The 15,599-nt window shown below is 42.9% G+C and overlaps 1 protein-coding gene across 3 annotated transcripts in view; it reads right to left on the bottom strand.

The window, feature by feature from the left end:
• The window catches only part of golga1 (golgin A1), a 51,112-nt gene that overhangs the window by 34,869 nt on the left and 644 nt on the right, over nt 1–15,599 (bottom strand). For all 3 annotated transcript variants that reach the window (XR_008810366.1, XM_056281578.1, XM_056281589.1), the window contains exons 2-7: nt 10,790–11,089; nt 7,314–7,404; nt 6,654–6,728; nt 6,121–6,218; nt 6,003–6,035; nt 2,780–2,908 (exon numbers count right to left, since the gene is read on the bottom strand). Coding sequence is in view for 2 of the 3 variants with exons in the window: in XM_056281578.1 (XP_056137553.1) it covers nt 2,780–2,908; nt 6,003–6,035; nt 6,121–6,218; nt 6,654–6,728; nt 7,314–7,404; nt 10,790–10,918 (555 nt within the window). In the remaining variant the exon portion in view is untranslated. The remainder of the gene's footprint in view (nt 1–2,779; nt 2,909–6,002; nt 6,036–6,120; nt 6,219–6,653; nt 6,729–7,313; nt 7,405–10,789; nt 11,090–15,599) is intronic.

The raw sequence follows: 15,599 nt of genomic DNA, 5'->3' as shown, positions 1-15,599 counted from the left end.
TCCGGATAGCTCCTTCAGTTCTGATACCAGGTGGAATAATCTCACTATTTATCACCATGGCAGTGCCACACTTCTTTTTGAAAGAGGACCTGAGGGGGATAGCCGTTCAGAGCATGTGTTCTTGTGGCACGCTCTCAGCGTGACATCACTCACTTGGGTCACATCCACGTTCCCTTAACTGGGCCTGAGAGGTGACCCCGGCTGTGTGTAGTGCGATAGAATTGGAAGAAGACCTGTTGGTCTGGCAAAAAAAAAGAAAAAAAAAAAAAAGTATGCGAAGAACTACAGTCATAAGTCAAACACTGTACGACTAGACAGCAGTATTTGTTCTATGTATTTCTGGTGGTGTTCCATCTAAAACTTTTCAATAGTGTAATTGGTCAAATATAATCTTTTAAATTTAATTTTGCATATCTTTCCAGACACCTGAAGACAGGCGCGCGGGAAGATGTTTTAAGTAGGGTGCTGCCACCTAAAATGAAAAGTATTGTGGCGAGCCGGAGTGGAAGAATGAGTCGAGAGGCAGAGATTTCTTTTTAATTGCAACTCCTGTGCCCCATACAGTGCATCCGGAAAGTATTCACACCCCTTCACTTTCCCCACATTTTGTTATGTTACAGCCTTATTCCAAAATGGATTAAATTCCTTTTTTTTCTCATCAATCTACTTACAATACCCCATAATGACAAAGCGAAAAAGATTTTGTAGACATTTTTGCAAATTTATTAAAAATAAAAAACTGAAATATTGCATGTACATAAGTATTCACACCCTTTACTCGGTACTTGGTTGAGGCACCCTTGGCAGCGATTACAGCCTCAAGTCTTCTTGGGTATGAAGCTACAAGCTTGGCAAACCTATATTTGGGGTATTTCTCCCATTCTTCTCTGCAGATCCTCTCGAGCTCTGTAAGGTTAGATGGGGAGCGTCGCTGCACAGCTATTTTCAGGTCTTTCCAGAGATGTTCAATGGGGTTCAAGTCTGGGCTCTGGCTGGGCCACTCAAGGACATTCACAGACTTGTCCCGAAGCCACTCCTTTGTTGTCGTGGCTGTGTGCTGAGTTGTCGTGTTGAAAGGTAAACCTTCGCCCCAGTCTGAGATCCTGAGCGCTCTGGAGCAGCTTTTCATCAAGGATCTCTCTGTACTTTGCTCCATTCATCTTTCTCTCGATCCTGACTCGTCTCCCAGTTCCTGCCACTGAAGAACATCCCCACAGCATGATGCTGCCACCACCATGCTTCACTGTAGGGATGGTATTAGCAAGGTGATGAGAGGTGCCTGGTTTCCTCCAGACGTGACGTTTGAAATTCAGGCCAGAGTGTTCAATCTTGGTTTCATCAGACCAGAGAATCTTGTTTCTCATGGTCTGAGAGTCCTTCAGGTGCTTTCTGGCAAACTCCAAGCGGGCTGTCATGTGCCTTTTATTGAGCAGAGGCTTCCGTCTGGCCACTCAACCATAAAGGCCTGATTGGTGGAGTGCTGCAGAGATGGTTGTCCTTCTAGAAGGTTCTCCCATCTCCACAGAGGAATGCTGAAGCTCTGTCAGCGTGACCATCGGGTTCTTGGTCACCTCGCTGACCAAGGCCCTTCTCCCCCGATTGCTCAGTTTGGCTGGGCGGCCAGCTCTAGGAAGAGTGCTGGTGGATCCAAACTTCTTCCATTTACGAATGTTCGAGACCACTGTGCTCTTCGGGACCTTCAAAGCTGTAGACATTATTTTGTACCCTTCCCCAAATCTGTGCCTCGATACAATCCTGTCTCGGAGGTCCACCGACAATTCCTTTGACTTCATGGCTTGGTTTCTGCTTTGGCATGCACTGTAAACAGTGGGACCTTATATAGACAGGTGTGTGCCTTCTCAAATCATGTCCGATCAATTGAATTTACTACAGGTGGACTCCAATCAAGATGTAGAAACATCTCAAGGATGATCAGTGGAAACAGGATGAACCTGAGCTCAATTTTGAGTGTCATAGCAAAGGGTGTGAATACTTATGTACATGCAATATTTCAGTTTTTTATTTTTAATAAATTTGCAAAAATTTCTACAAAACCTTTTTCACTTTGTCATTATGGGGTATTGTGTGTAGATTTATGAGAAAAAAAAGGAATTTAATCCACTTTGGAATAAGGCTGTAACATAACAAAATGTGGGGAAAGTGAAGGGGTGTGAATACTTTCTGGATGCACTGTACATCGCACGACCCCAGGAGTGCTCTTTTATTCATACCGGCCAGAATGGACCAGAACTAACAACAATGTAACGAGTCCCCCGCCCCCATGTCCCAAGTGGCAACATCAGTCCCAGTCCAACAGTCGGTTAGTCAGTAAACAGTCTCCTATTTAGTTTGAGTCGAACCCCCAAAACAACAACACAAGAATAACCACAACATGAACACCACATCATTAAAACACAATTTTAAATCTAACACGCACAGTCCCACCAGCCATTGCGCTCCCCCAGCACAGAACCGCCAACAGTCAAAGCGACCACCTCCCCCGGTCACTACAGTATGACGTCATTGTTTTGTTTGTAAGGTACGTGTGTAGCAGATTTGGAATGGAGTGTTTACTCACTTTATTATTAAAAATGTATACATTACACAGCCCAGCCCACTCTTTACAATAAAGGTATGTTGTATTTTTTTGCATTTGTACGTTAGGAAAAGTTAGGCATATTGTTGGGTCTAAGATGTTATACAGCCACCTGCCACTCCTGGGGGGGTCTGAATATCTCTGTAGGAAACCCTGCACAGGTGAGCGTATTTGTGTACATACCATATGTTTCACTTTAGCAAGCTCCTGCTGCTGGAAGCCCCTCAGCTCGTCGTGATCGTCTCTCCTCTGGAACAGATTCATGCTCTCTTCCATCATTGTCTCCAGCCTGGCTGAGAGGGCAGCCTTCTCCTGGAGAACCAGTGACAAGCCTGTCATTAATTCCACAATAACAAGTAGACTTCTAACACATACTGCATTCTCAAGTTTTATACTCTCACTCAGACATTGAAAAGTTCTGCAGTAATAAGTTTGAGACCAAAGTCTTTACATGAATGGATTGAAGGTTGGACAATAAAGGGCATCTTGTTTCTTGATGCATGCTCAATAATCCAGGTAAGAAAATCAAATAAATTGACTGAATAAAGGGCATCAGTATTCTTACTATGAAAATAAAATCAATCCCTGCTGTATTTGTACAGTTTGATGTTGATATTTGAGAAAGGCACATCAAAACCATCTCAATTTTAAAAAGGTCACCCATTACCACAAGTACGTGTGTAATGTCTTTTTTTGGTTTGTTCCCCCCCCCCCCCTTAATGCTACTTGCAATAAATAAATAAATCAAAATCTCCCAGCCTTTGGTTATTAAGGTCCCCCAATACATACACCAAAAAAAGGCCAAATTATAGTTTGGAATGTTAGAGATTATTGAAAAATCCTAGAAAAAAAAATCGTATTTTTGTTGTTCATTTTTAATTAATTTTGCTGCTACCCCTGTGAACGTTGATAGTAGTGCGTGACTAACAATGATGCAAAAAGAGGTTGTTTTGGGTGCATGGAACTAATATGCTAAAACCTAATACTGAGGTTAACGGTGTAAACCTCAGCCAATCATCGCAGGGAGCACACTTATATCACTGTTCCAGGTGGGAAGCCGGTAGGGGTAATGTGTTCTGCCATTGCAATGAGAAATTGCTATAGGTGGAGGGGCTCCTGCAGAGCTGCATTTGGACCTAGGGATGATATGTGAGCCTTTGCATGGGCTATGTTCCTCTGGAGAAACCTGCAGTTGGCAGGTGAAAAAGTAGCAGTTGGTGACTCCACATGTACTAGAAGACACACATGGTAGGCTACAACCTCTTCAACCACTGTAGGGGTGATTCAACAGCGGGACCTTAGGAGAACACGAAAATGGAAATGCCATATGGGTCGAAAATGACCTCATTCCCCAAAAAGGTTGTTAGGGGTCAAAACAGCAAAGCTGCTGGAATAGTCATGTAAAAATTATCATTAGACTACACTAGTTTGGCACTGCTCACTGACAGTGAGCGGTATTTCCTAAGTACTTTCAATACACATCACATTGCAAGGCTGCATTCGTATACAGTAACAAAGGCTTGACACAGAAAAATCTTTTTTTTTGTCTACCACTCTAGTAACCAATCTAAACCAACTGACGGCACATAAGCATTGTTTTTCTTTAGTGTGCGACATCCCTCTTTATTACTGAAAATATCGCAAGACCAGACATATACAGTGTACACTGATAAGCCAGAACATTTGACCACTCATAGATGAACTGAATAATGTTGATCATCTCCAACCAAGGGCACCTCAAGGTCTGGGTAAAATAGATGGTAAGTGAACAATCGGTACTCATAGTCAATGTGTTGGATGCAGGAGAAAGGGGCAGCAGTAAACCCCTGAGTGACTTTGACAAGGCCCAAAAATGTTATGGCCAGATGACTGGGTCAGAGTATCTCTGAAACGGCAAGGCTTGTGTGTGTGTGTGTGGGGGGCTCCCAGTCAGCAGTGGGTGATCACCTACTGACAGTGGTCCGAAGAGGGACAAACCACAAACGGGTGACAAGGTGCTGGGCACCCAAGGCTCACCGATGCGCGAGAGCAACAAAGACTATCCCGTCTGGTCCAAACTGACAGAAGGTCTACTGTGGCACAAGTCCCGGAAAATTTTAATGATGGTTACGCGAGGAATGTGTCACAACACATAGTGCATCGCATCCTGCTACATATGGGGCTGGGTAGCTGCAGACCAGTCAGAGTGCCCATGATGACCCCTGTCCACCGTTCAAAAGTGCCTACAATGAGCATGCAAGCATTGGAATTGGACCTTGGAGCAGTGGAAGAAGGTCACCTGATCCAAAGAGTCCCGTTTTCTTTTAGATCACATGGTTGGCCATGTACGTTTGCAAAGTGATGGCACCAGGATGCACTGTGGGAAGACGACAAGCTGGTGGAGGGAGTGTGATAGTCTGGACAATGTTCTGCTGGGAAACCCTGGGGTCCGGTCATTCACATGGTTGTCAATTTGACACGTGCCAACTACCTAAACATCACTGCAGACCAGGTACATGGCAATGATATTCCCGGATGGTAGTAAACTCTTTCAGCAGGATAATGCGCCATGCCACACTGCACACATTGTTCAAGAATAGTTTGAGGAGGAGATGCAGTGTTCAAGGTGTTGCCTCGGCCTCCAAAGTCTCCAGATCTCAATACGATTGAGGATCTGTGGGATGTGCTGGACCAACAAGTCCGATCCATGGCGGCTCCACTTTGAAACTTACAGGACTTGAAGGATCTGCTGCTAAAGTTTGGGTGCCAGATACCACAGGACACCTTCAGTGGTCTTGTAGAGTCCATATCTCAGCGGGTCGGCCTAATTTTGGCGGCACACGGAGGACCAAGAGCATATTAGGCAGGGGGTCCTAATGTGTTGGCTCATTTAAGGCCTTAGCATTGAAACCACTTGATGTATTGGACTGCCAGCGGGTGCAATTTGTTCAGTATAAACTCAAGTCCACTTAACTGATTAAAAAAAATTGCATAGTGTACCTTTAAAGTACTAGCACAACCAAGTAAAAAAGTCTTAACACTGCATCCTCGGATCCAGCATTTAAGATTTTGTATTATTCTGATGAACATATCTGAACTAAACTGAAATAAATGGAAATATGAAAGATTCGGTAAATTTGGGGATTAAAAAAAGGGAAAAACCGTAAGAGGTGGTTTGCAATGCAGCAATAACTCAAATATGTTTCCTGAGCATGCAGGATTAGAAATGGGGAAAAAAAATCTTACAAATCATAACCCGTCACTTTTGACAAAGTAAGCCTGTCTTAACTTTAACTCTACCTATCTGTCTAGCTGAGCAGCTATGGGCAGGAGTCAGGCTTAATACTTTTTGATGGGAGGTTCATCCTACTGTGTTGCACTGAACACTCAGTTCTTGTGTTTGAAAGTGACCACCTACGGTACAAACCTTTTCCACAAGGGCCACCTTCTCCATCCATTCCTGCAGGAAAAAGAGGAAAATATTACAGCAAGAGGTAAAATCACAACTGTGCGATGTGTGTAGTTGCAAAGAGAATGGAATCTACCTGGTCCTTCTTTTCCAAGGCTAAAGCCATTCCCTCTGCCATTTTGGCTCGACTGGCCTGATGGGACTCATTCTGTTCTTGAAGTTTTCTCATGGAGGCTGGACAGTGAGAGGGAGAAAGGGAAAAATAAAAGCAATTATTCAGAGTGGTTTGCATCCTGTTAAAGATACATTCATAAACTGCACCGACAACGTGACTGTTAATAGCTGTGAAACGTGACTCAGATTTCTGCTTTAAAAACAAACCTTGGGACTCAAGTGTGTTTTTACAAGAAGCCAAACAAACAAGCACCAACAACTACAACAAAAGCCTATATAAATGGTACAATATTAGTTCTAAAATACTGGGTATTCTAATACTAATATTGTACCATTTGTGTATGCCATTAAAAAAAATAAGCATCCAGTCACACCTCTAAAGCCCATGATATGAGCATCTGGGATAATGATCTTCATGAGAGGAGCTGATGGTTACCACAGCCAGCAGACACACGAGACAAAGGAAGCTAGGAGGAGGAGAACAGTGGTACGTACAATCCTGATGCTTTTCTAACGCAATTTCAAGCTTGTCCTTGGTCTTCTGCATAAGTCGTAGCTGCTCAGCGTAGTCTAGTGTTGAGGGTAGGGTGATGTGATGGGATATTGGTAGTAGAGCAACAAACACACACACACACAAACACAAACACACACATAGGTAAAACACAAAGAGGAGGGAGGTGATGACAGTTAAGAGAAAGGCAAAGGAGGATATGAACAAGAACCAAAATGGAATAAAAACAAAAAGGGAAAATATGATTGAAAAATAATAGCACGAAAGAAGATGATTTTCTTTTGTAAGAAAACCACCCTGGTTAAAAGGCTTTGTGAGGATATGCCACCTTTAACCTCTCCAAGGGGTTTAAAGTCACATGTGCTACTCAAAGGGAGAACAGCTATTGAACCAGACTGGAAAAATCAGGCAAAACCTACAAATATGACTAGGGCACTTGCTCTGAATACAACAATTAGAAACAAAAACAAAAAAACAAAAAAAAACAAAAAAAAAACATTTGTGGGCATTAAGAACAAAGTCCCCAAGTATCATACTATGACCATATCCTGTATTTTGTTCCCCATTTTCGTGCTACCTATTGAAATAATTCATTAGAATAGATTTGGGCCTTTATCCCTGAGCAGAGCAGTGACACGTCTTACCTGACAGTTTGGCCTCCAGCTTACGAATCTGATCATTCCTTCTGAGGATCTGTGAAGAAAGGTCATCTCTGGAGCTGCTACCATCAGAAGCCTGCATGCAGAGATACCACAGCACTGAACATCAGGTCTGCTCGCACAGTGGTTTTTCAATGTGTCAGGATGCCACACAAAAATGTCAATAAAACTATTGATACCTGAAACTACGTTTTATATTGTATAAGTGCATTATGCTTTTTTATTTCATCAAGAATTAAGATGTTGCATGGAAGCTGGTGGTATTTCTAGCAAATCAGAAGGGCTTGGCTACACTAAATAATTTAGCAAAGCTCAACAATGGAGAACTGGAGTCTGGCTTCCTATGACACAACTTTTATTAACTCATCCATCCATCCATTATCCAAACCGCTTATCCCGCTCTCAGGGTCGTGGGGATGTTGGAGCCTATCCCAGCAGTAATCTTTGGCAGGCGGCCCAGACACCCTGGACAGGCCGCCAGGCCAACAAACAGGGCCGACGCCGATGCGTGCACACGCACACACATACACGCACACATACATAAACACATACACGCATACACACACCTAGGGACAATTTAGTACAGCCGATTCACCTGACCTGCATGTCTTTGGACTGTGGGAAGAAACCGGAGCACCTGGAGGAAACCCACGCAGACATGGGGAGAACATACAAACTCCACACAGAGGATGACCCGGGACCACCCCCAAGGTTGGACTACTTTGACCCATGACCTTCTAGCTGTGAGGCGATCGTGCTAACCACTGCACCACCGTGTAGCTCGTGTTTTTCCCAACCTTTCAATCCCCCCCCCCTTGCACCCAAGTGGGAGCTGCACCACAGACAAGCCACCACTGCACACACTGACGCAACCGAGCCACAACCCGCCGCTGCCCCCACCCATCCCGGCCCCGTGCAAATGATGTGCATGAGCTATCCACTGCCAGAATGAAAAATAATATGGACTTCTGCATAAAATATGAGAAACAACTTCTCTTGGAGTCAGCACAAAGAGAGTACTGTTTCACCAGTGTCTGTACTAAAGAAAATACTATCAAGAGAAACGAGCAGTGTAAACTGAATCAGAAATAAACATCAAGGATATTTGTGTTTATAATACATACGTATTATTATTATAAAGGAAACTGATGCAGGAGAAAATAATAAGCTCACCAATGAGAAACCCAGACCAGGCTAATCATACTTGTTCTTGGGGCTTAAATATATAGTCAAAAAGAAAGGCATCATGTTGACCGAGCGTGACACATTACACTGGCTTGTGTAAGGACTGAGTGACACATTATCCAGGAAATGCACTCTGTCCAGCAACACAACTCATGAAGGGGACACTCCCCTATGCACACAGCTCACTCTCTACGCGTGTAGTCACATCAGGCAGTCAACTTCTAAATCTGCACAGTCGTACACAAGCTGCAGCAGATTACTGCAATGCTGACAAACCATACCTAAATCACAAGTCTCTGTCTAGAGGAAAACGTGTGTCTGACACATTCGCTAGGCCACAAATAAAGTTTAGAATTAAATACAATTTCTCATTTTATTGAAGTGGAGCAAAATCTTGTACTGTGTGACTTCACTGACCTAAAATAAAATAAAGAAATCCATCAACACAATAAATGTTGAGTAAAAACATACGTATTTTGCAGAAAGGATTGAGTATGAAATCACACAATTAATTAAAATAACTCAGTCCTCCAAATTCCAAAATGAGCAGTCAAAGTAGGCAAGATCTTAGTTTTCGGCTCCTTACTTTTCCGGAAAAGTAAGGAACACAAACTACGCGGTTACATCCAATTTGCTAGATTCTCTTTTTTTTAATGTTTTTTTCTGCTATGACAGTTGTCAAGACAGTAAAAAAATAATAACCCCCATTTGTCCCCTCTGAAGGTGTAGTAAGTGGAATATTTTTCTTAAGGTACTTCACACCTTTTGTTACGATGAATATCCATTTCGGCATGGAATAACTACATGTGGACTCAGCGTAAGTCTCATTTATATGAATGGGCTGTGACCACCAGACCAAGGTCCGAGCAGATACCCAAAACACACTTAAAACAGTTGACTTCAGTTAGAGGGAGAAGCAATCCACATTTACAGATATTTATAACCCACACACAACAAAGAGTTGAGAGCTTTTCTTTCTGGACCGAAGCATTTTACACTAACCACTGTGACACTTTCAGGCAGGTTTTTATGCAGTTCCTGTCTTTTCTACATTTTCACCCTGTTGCAGTTGCTGATTTTTTGCTTCTTCAGAATGTTTTATGGTGTAGTTCAAATCATTGGTTTTGTGGCGCTCTTACTGACATGATGTTCCCCATATAAAGACCTGATGGAGCTGATTCACACTACAAGTGTCCCTGGAAGCTCCAGTGTCTTAGTATACAGGAGAGATGAAGTGAGGGCTGTTATCCAACCACAGAGGCAGTTTCTGATGGACGGCCATCAGTCCAGCACGGGCTGCCATATAATCATACAACCAGTCAGAGAAATGGCCTCAGTATAGGCATCAATAAAGACATCAACACAAGAACAGCTGTTTAAAAAGCAAAGGTAGATGCTGAGCCAAAGCTAGCAGGATTGCTGGAGTCAGGTAGCAGTTGGTGTACGAACCTGAAACCCCATTCACACATGCTGCCTAACCCATAAACCCTCCCTCAATTTTACATGTCAGGCTCATTTGTTATCGTGAGCCAGAATCGATATTCTGCAAGTATATCGGCAATTAGGCAAATTCAGAACGAGTAACAATTACAGAAACATTACCTAACACCAATAGTTTGAACAAAAGTCATGAGATTCCAGTGTCAACCTCACGCAAGATGCTTCTGCAGGAGCAAGTAAACCAAGCAATGTATCCATCATGGATACATTGCTTGGATAAACTTTAGACACGTTGCATGTGTCTGAAGGGACAAATTGATTTGTAAGAGTGTATTTAAACATTTCTGGAGAATGGACCAACCGACAAACAAGAGAGCTTTGTTCACTCCATGCAGAGGATGAAATCAATAGTCAGCTTTGTGGTACAGTTACAGATCCTGTAGTCTACGACAAAATAAAAGACATGCTATAGAGGCGGGGTGTAACAAGACAGATGGCACTGTCATGCTAATGTGTGAACACATCTGTAAGGTTTACAGAGGACAGGCATTGCTTTAAACATAGTTTACTCCGTGAAATAAGCTATGTTTGAAAGTTTGCTCATTCTGTCCATCCTCTACAGTAACTGGCTGCCAAAGATTAACCTGCTCCTTTAACTGTTGAAAAGGTAATAAGACTGTTAGAATACAAAAGTAAATCCAAAGAATCATGAGTAATGAATCAAAGACATAACTGTTGGGAGAAAATATCAATCACAAGCAAAGCTTTGAAAGCATTTTGCTAATGGTAATTCGCTAGTAGTAATTTCCCACAATACTTGGATGGAAGGTACTTACGAAGTCATCTCCAGAGTCTGCTCCCATTGAGGTGATGGACTCCTTGCTGACAGAGCGGGGGATACGAACACCGGTGCGCGGTGCTGTGGCCGCCTCCTCTGCAATCTTTTTTTTCAGCTTGGCAAACATCTCTCTATGTTCTATACCTTCTTCTAGGTAGAATTTTTTGAAGGTACTGCTGAAGAACTCTGCTCTACTTGTGATGGATTCTATATGGTTTCTTTTTCTGGACAAAATGAAGTTGGGTCCTGGTGCAGTATTGTCCAAAGACACTGTGCTTTCATTGTCCTTTTGTTACATCTGAAAAAGATTAAAAAGATCAAATCTTTACAATGTGAAGACTGACAATAATACAAGACAGCATCACATCCCAGTTCTGAAGCATGATACAGGGAAAGATTTTGGTTTATCACCCACTCTCTCTCTGTAGCATGTTGTTTAAAACCAGATACATTAGACTACAAAGCTATAACTGGCTGAACAGCTTTGACTGCGGAAATGGGCAAGGTGTGAAATTAAAACAAGTCATCATCAATCATGGCTGTGGGCCGAACATTTTTCTGCATGACCAGCCATTTTAGCAGGTGATCAGCCATTATTCTGAAGTCCTTTTCTACCCTGAAACCCTTGCTGGCTGGTGAAACAAAGCGGGTGGCCAGTTTTGACTGGCTACTGTACCTGGTGGACAAAAAGTTTACTGCCTTTATAACAGGGAAAATACTTGATGGACATTTCGCACTTTCTTTACAGTCTTACTAGTCATTTCATCCAATCATCGTGAACATCTTCAGTTGCCTAAATAAGACTGATAAATACCACCTTCTGAGTGTGACCTAAGAAATTACTGCTATGTGACAGACAACTTAAGGAGCAAGCCCAGGAGGGCAAGACAATGATCATCTAGTCTGACATTATTGCTTAACAACATTATACTGTGGGACTGTCCTGGAGATTTGTTGATGAAGTTGCAATGGAACAAAGCATGATTAGCATTCACACAATCATGCTCTAAAGAGAACTAAGAGGAAAAAAGCAAGCTAAATAGAGTAGTGAAAAACTCGAAGTTAGTCCTCGTTTATGAGAGGCGCTAAAGAATATGAGACAAAAGTTGTTACATCTTATTCTGAACCAACTTTTTTACAATTTCATAATTTACAATTTTAGTTTAATTTAGCAGACGTTTTTATCCAAAGCGACGTACATCTGAGAGCTGATACAACACAAGCAAGGATCTAGGCAGGAGAGAACATGAGTAAGGGCCATAAAGCTAAGTTCGAGTCTGATAGAACGTACACTACCGTTCAAAAGTTTGGGATCACCCTAACAATTTCGTGTTTTCCATGAAAAGTCACACTTATTCACCACCATATGTTGTGAAATGAATAGAAAATAGAGTCAAGACATTGACAAGGTTAGAAATAATGATTTTTATTTGAAATAAGATTTTTTTTACATTAAACTTTGCTTTCGTTAAAGAATCCTCCATTTGCAGCAATTACAGCATTGCAGACCTTTGGCATTCTAGCTGTTAATTTGTTGAGGTAATCTGGAGAAATTGCACCCCACGCTTCCAAAAGCAGCTCCCACAAGTTGGATTGGTTGGATGGGCACTTCTTTGAGCAGATTGAGTTTCTGGAGCATCACATTTGTGGGGTCAATTAAACGCTCAAAATGGCCAGAAAAAGAGAACTTTCATCTGAAATTCAACAGTCTATTCTTGTTCTTAGAAATGAAGGCTATTCCATGCGAGAAATTGCTAAGAAATTGAAGATTTCCTACACCGGTGTGTACTACTCCCTTCAGAGGACAGCACAAACAGGCTCTAACAGGTACTATTTAATGAAGATGCCAGTTGGGGACCTGTGAGGCGTCTGTTTCTCAAACTAGAGACTCTAATGTACTTATCTTCTTGCTCAGTTGTGCAACGCGGCCTCCCACTTCTTTTTCTACTCTGGTTAGAGCCTGTTTGTGCTGTCCTCTGAAGGGAGTAGTACACACCGGTGTAGGAAATCTTCAATTTCTTAGCAATTTCTCGCATGGAATAGCCTTCATTTCTAAGAACAAGAATAGACTGTCGAGTTTCAGATGAAAGTTCTCTTTTTCTGGCCATTTTGAGCATTTAATTGACCCCACAAATGTGATGCTCCAGAAACTCAATCTGCTCAAAGAAGTGCCCATCCAACCAATCCAACTTGTGGGAGCTGCTTCTGGAAGCGTGGGGTGCAATTTCTCCAGATTACCTCAACAAATTAACAGCTAGAATGCCAAAGGTCTGCAATGCTGTAATTGCTGCAAATGGAGGATTCTTTGACGAAAGCAAAGTTTGATGTAAAAAAAATCTTATTTCAAATACAAATCATTATTTCTAACCTTGTCAATGTCTTGACTCTATTTTCTATTCATTTCACAACATATGGTGGTGAATAAGTGTGACTTTTCATGGAAAACACAAAATTGTTTGGGTGATCCCAAACTTTTGAACGGTAGTGTAGGTGCCAGCAGCCAATGCATAGAGTGCATAGAAGCAGATTTTTTTCTTTTTTCCTTCAGTCCATTAAGTGCATAAGTGTTCATGATACAGGTGGGTCTTTAGTCTTTTCTTAAAGATTGAGAGGGACTATGCTAATTGAACAGAGTTTGGTAACTTGTTCCACCACTGCGGAACTACAGAAGAGAATAGTCTAGCTTGTGAGAACCTGTTGTGGTGGGAGTACCAGGGGCCTTTCATTGGCAGAACGTAATGAACGGGAAGAAGCGCAGCCCTGAATCAGCGAGTTCAGGTAGGCAAGAGCTGTTTTAGTTCCGGTTTTGTAAGCAAGTGTCAGGGTTTTGAATTTGATGCGGGCAGCGACTGGGAGCCAGTGGAGGGATTGAACAGCGGGGTGATGTGCTCTTTTGGCCTGGCTGAAGATCAGATGTGCCACTGCGTTCTGGATCAGCTGCAGAGGTTTGAACTTACATGTGGGGAGGCCTGCCAGTAAAAAGTTGCCGAAGTCAATGAATGATATTATGACAGCCTGTACCAGGAGTTGTGCTGCATGCTCAGACAGGTAGGGTCTGATCTTCCTGATAGTATAGTGCAAATTGACAAGACCAAGCAATTGAGGCCATGTGAACTTTAAAGGTTAGTTGGTCATCAATCATGACACCCAAGATTCGGGGCAAACTTTGTGGGCATGAGTTGAGTTGATTTGAGCTGGATACTAATCTCTTGTAAAGGTAAAGAGGGGCTGGATGGATGACAAGGAGCTCAGTCTTAGAGAGGTTAAGTTGAAGGTGGCGTTCTTTCATCCATGCTGATATATTGGCAAGGTGTGATGAGATCCAAGCTGAGACTGTGGTTTTACGTCAGGAATGATAGGAAAAGCTGGTATCGGCACCATAGCAATGGTATGAGAAACCATGGGAGCGATGATTGCACCAAGTGAGGTGGTGTATATTGAGAAGAGAAGGGGACCGAGCACTGACCCTTGAGGAATCCCCGTGGATGAGCCATGCTGTTTAGACAATTCTTCCCTCCAAGATACGTTAAAATATCTCCCTGAGAGGAAGGACCTGAACGAATGGAGGGCAGTTCCTGAGATACCAAGCTCAGTGAGTATGGAGAGAAGGACACGGTGGCTAACCGTGTCAAAAGCTGCCGACAGATCTACCAGCAATAGAGATGAGGACTGATCAGCAGCTCTAGCTGAACGCAGTGATTCCATTACCAACAGGCTGCAGTCTTGGTAGAGTGTCCCTGCTTAAAGCCAGACTGATTTGGGTCATACAGGTTTTCCTCAGAAAGAAATTCAGAGACTTGGTTAAAGACTTTTTGCTCAAGTATTTTGATAGCAGCAGGGTGACTGACCCAGGCTTCCTTAAATGTGGTGGGGAACACACCCGTTGTAAGTGAGGAGTTGATGGTGTGTGACTGCGGGGTTAAGTATGGGGGAAATGGTCTGTAGAAGGTTGGATGGTATCAGGTCCAGTGGACAGGTAGTGGGTTGAGAGTCCAGCATAAGTTTGGAGACTTCCTCCTCGGTCAGAGGGACAAATGTGGACAGTGCAGCCCTGTTAACTGGCAGCTGCAGAATGAGATAGTCAGGCTCAGGTAACTGGTTACTGATGGCATAGACTTTATCAGTAAAAATGAGGCAAACGTGATCAAAGTGGAGGGTGGAGGAGGAGGAGGATTGAGGAGTGAGTTAAAAGCAGAGAACATTTCCCGAGCGTCTGTGGTTCTGTATTAAGTGGTCTTAGCAGTTTTTAAACTGGAGGAGACGCTAGGAGACTGATAAGTCACTGAGGTCAGTGGGCTCTCTGGATTTATGCCATTTTCTCTCTGCCGCTCTGCGTTCCACCCTTTGCCCTCTGATGATTTCAATGAGCCATGGACTAGAGGGAGGGCTGCGAGCATGTCTGGATGTTAGAGGTTAAAGATGGTTATGAGAGGAGGCTAGTGAGTAAAAGTGTAGCCTCGTTGACAGGGAGTGAGAAGTCAATATGAGGAGGCATGGTAGCCAAGACCTCACTGGAAAGTTGAGTCGGTGTGAGAGACCGGGTGTTGCGGCGGAAGAACAATTGCGGAGGAACATGAGGATGTTCCGGTAAGGCGATCGTGAATTGAATAAAGAAGTGGTCAGACTGATGTTGGGGGGGGTGACATATTTGTTGTGGAGCAGTCACGAGTCAAAATTAGGTTAAGAGTATTGTCCGCTTTGATCCGATTTTGACTTATAAAAGCATTTTGGATTTATGTTCACATACCAGTAGTCACATATGTGTCTGTTCTGGTTTTACACTTGCCAGACGTATTAAATATTTAGTT

The sequence above is a fragment of the Lampris incognitus genome, chromosome 1 (assembly GCF_029633865.1).
Source record: "Lampris incognitus isolate fLamInc1 chromosome 1, fLamInc1.hap2, whole genome shotgun sequence".
Classification (NCBI taxonomy): domain Eukaryota; kingdom Metazoa; phylum Chordata; class Actinopteri; order Lampriformes; family Lampridae; genus Lampris; species Lampris incognitus.
This window is presented reverse-complemented; position numbering and strand designations above follow the sequence as displayed.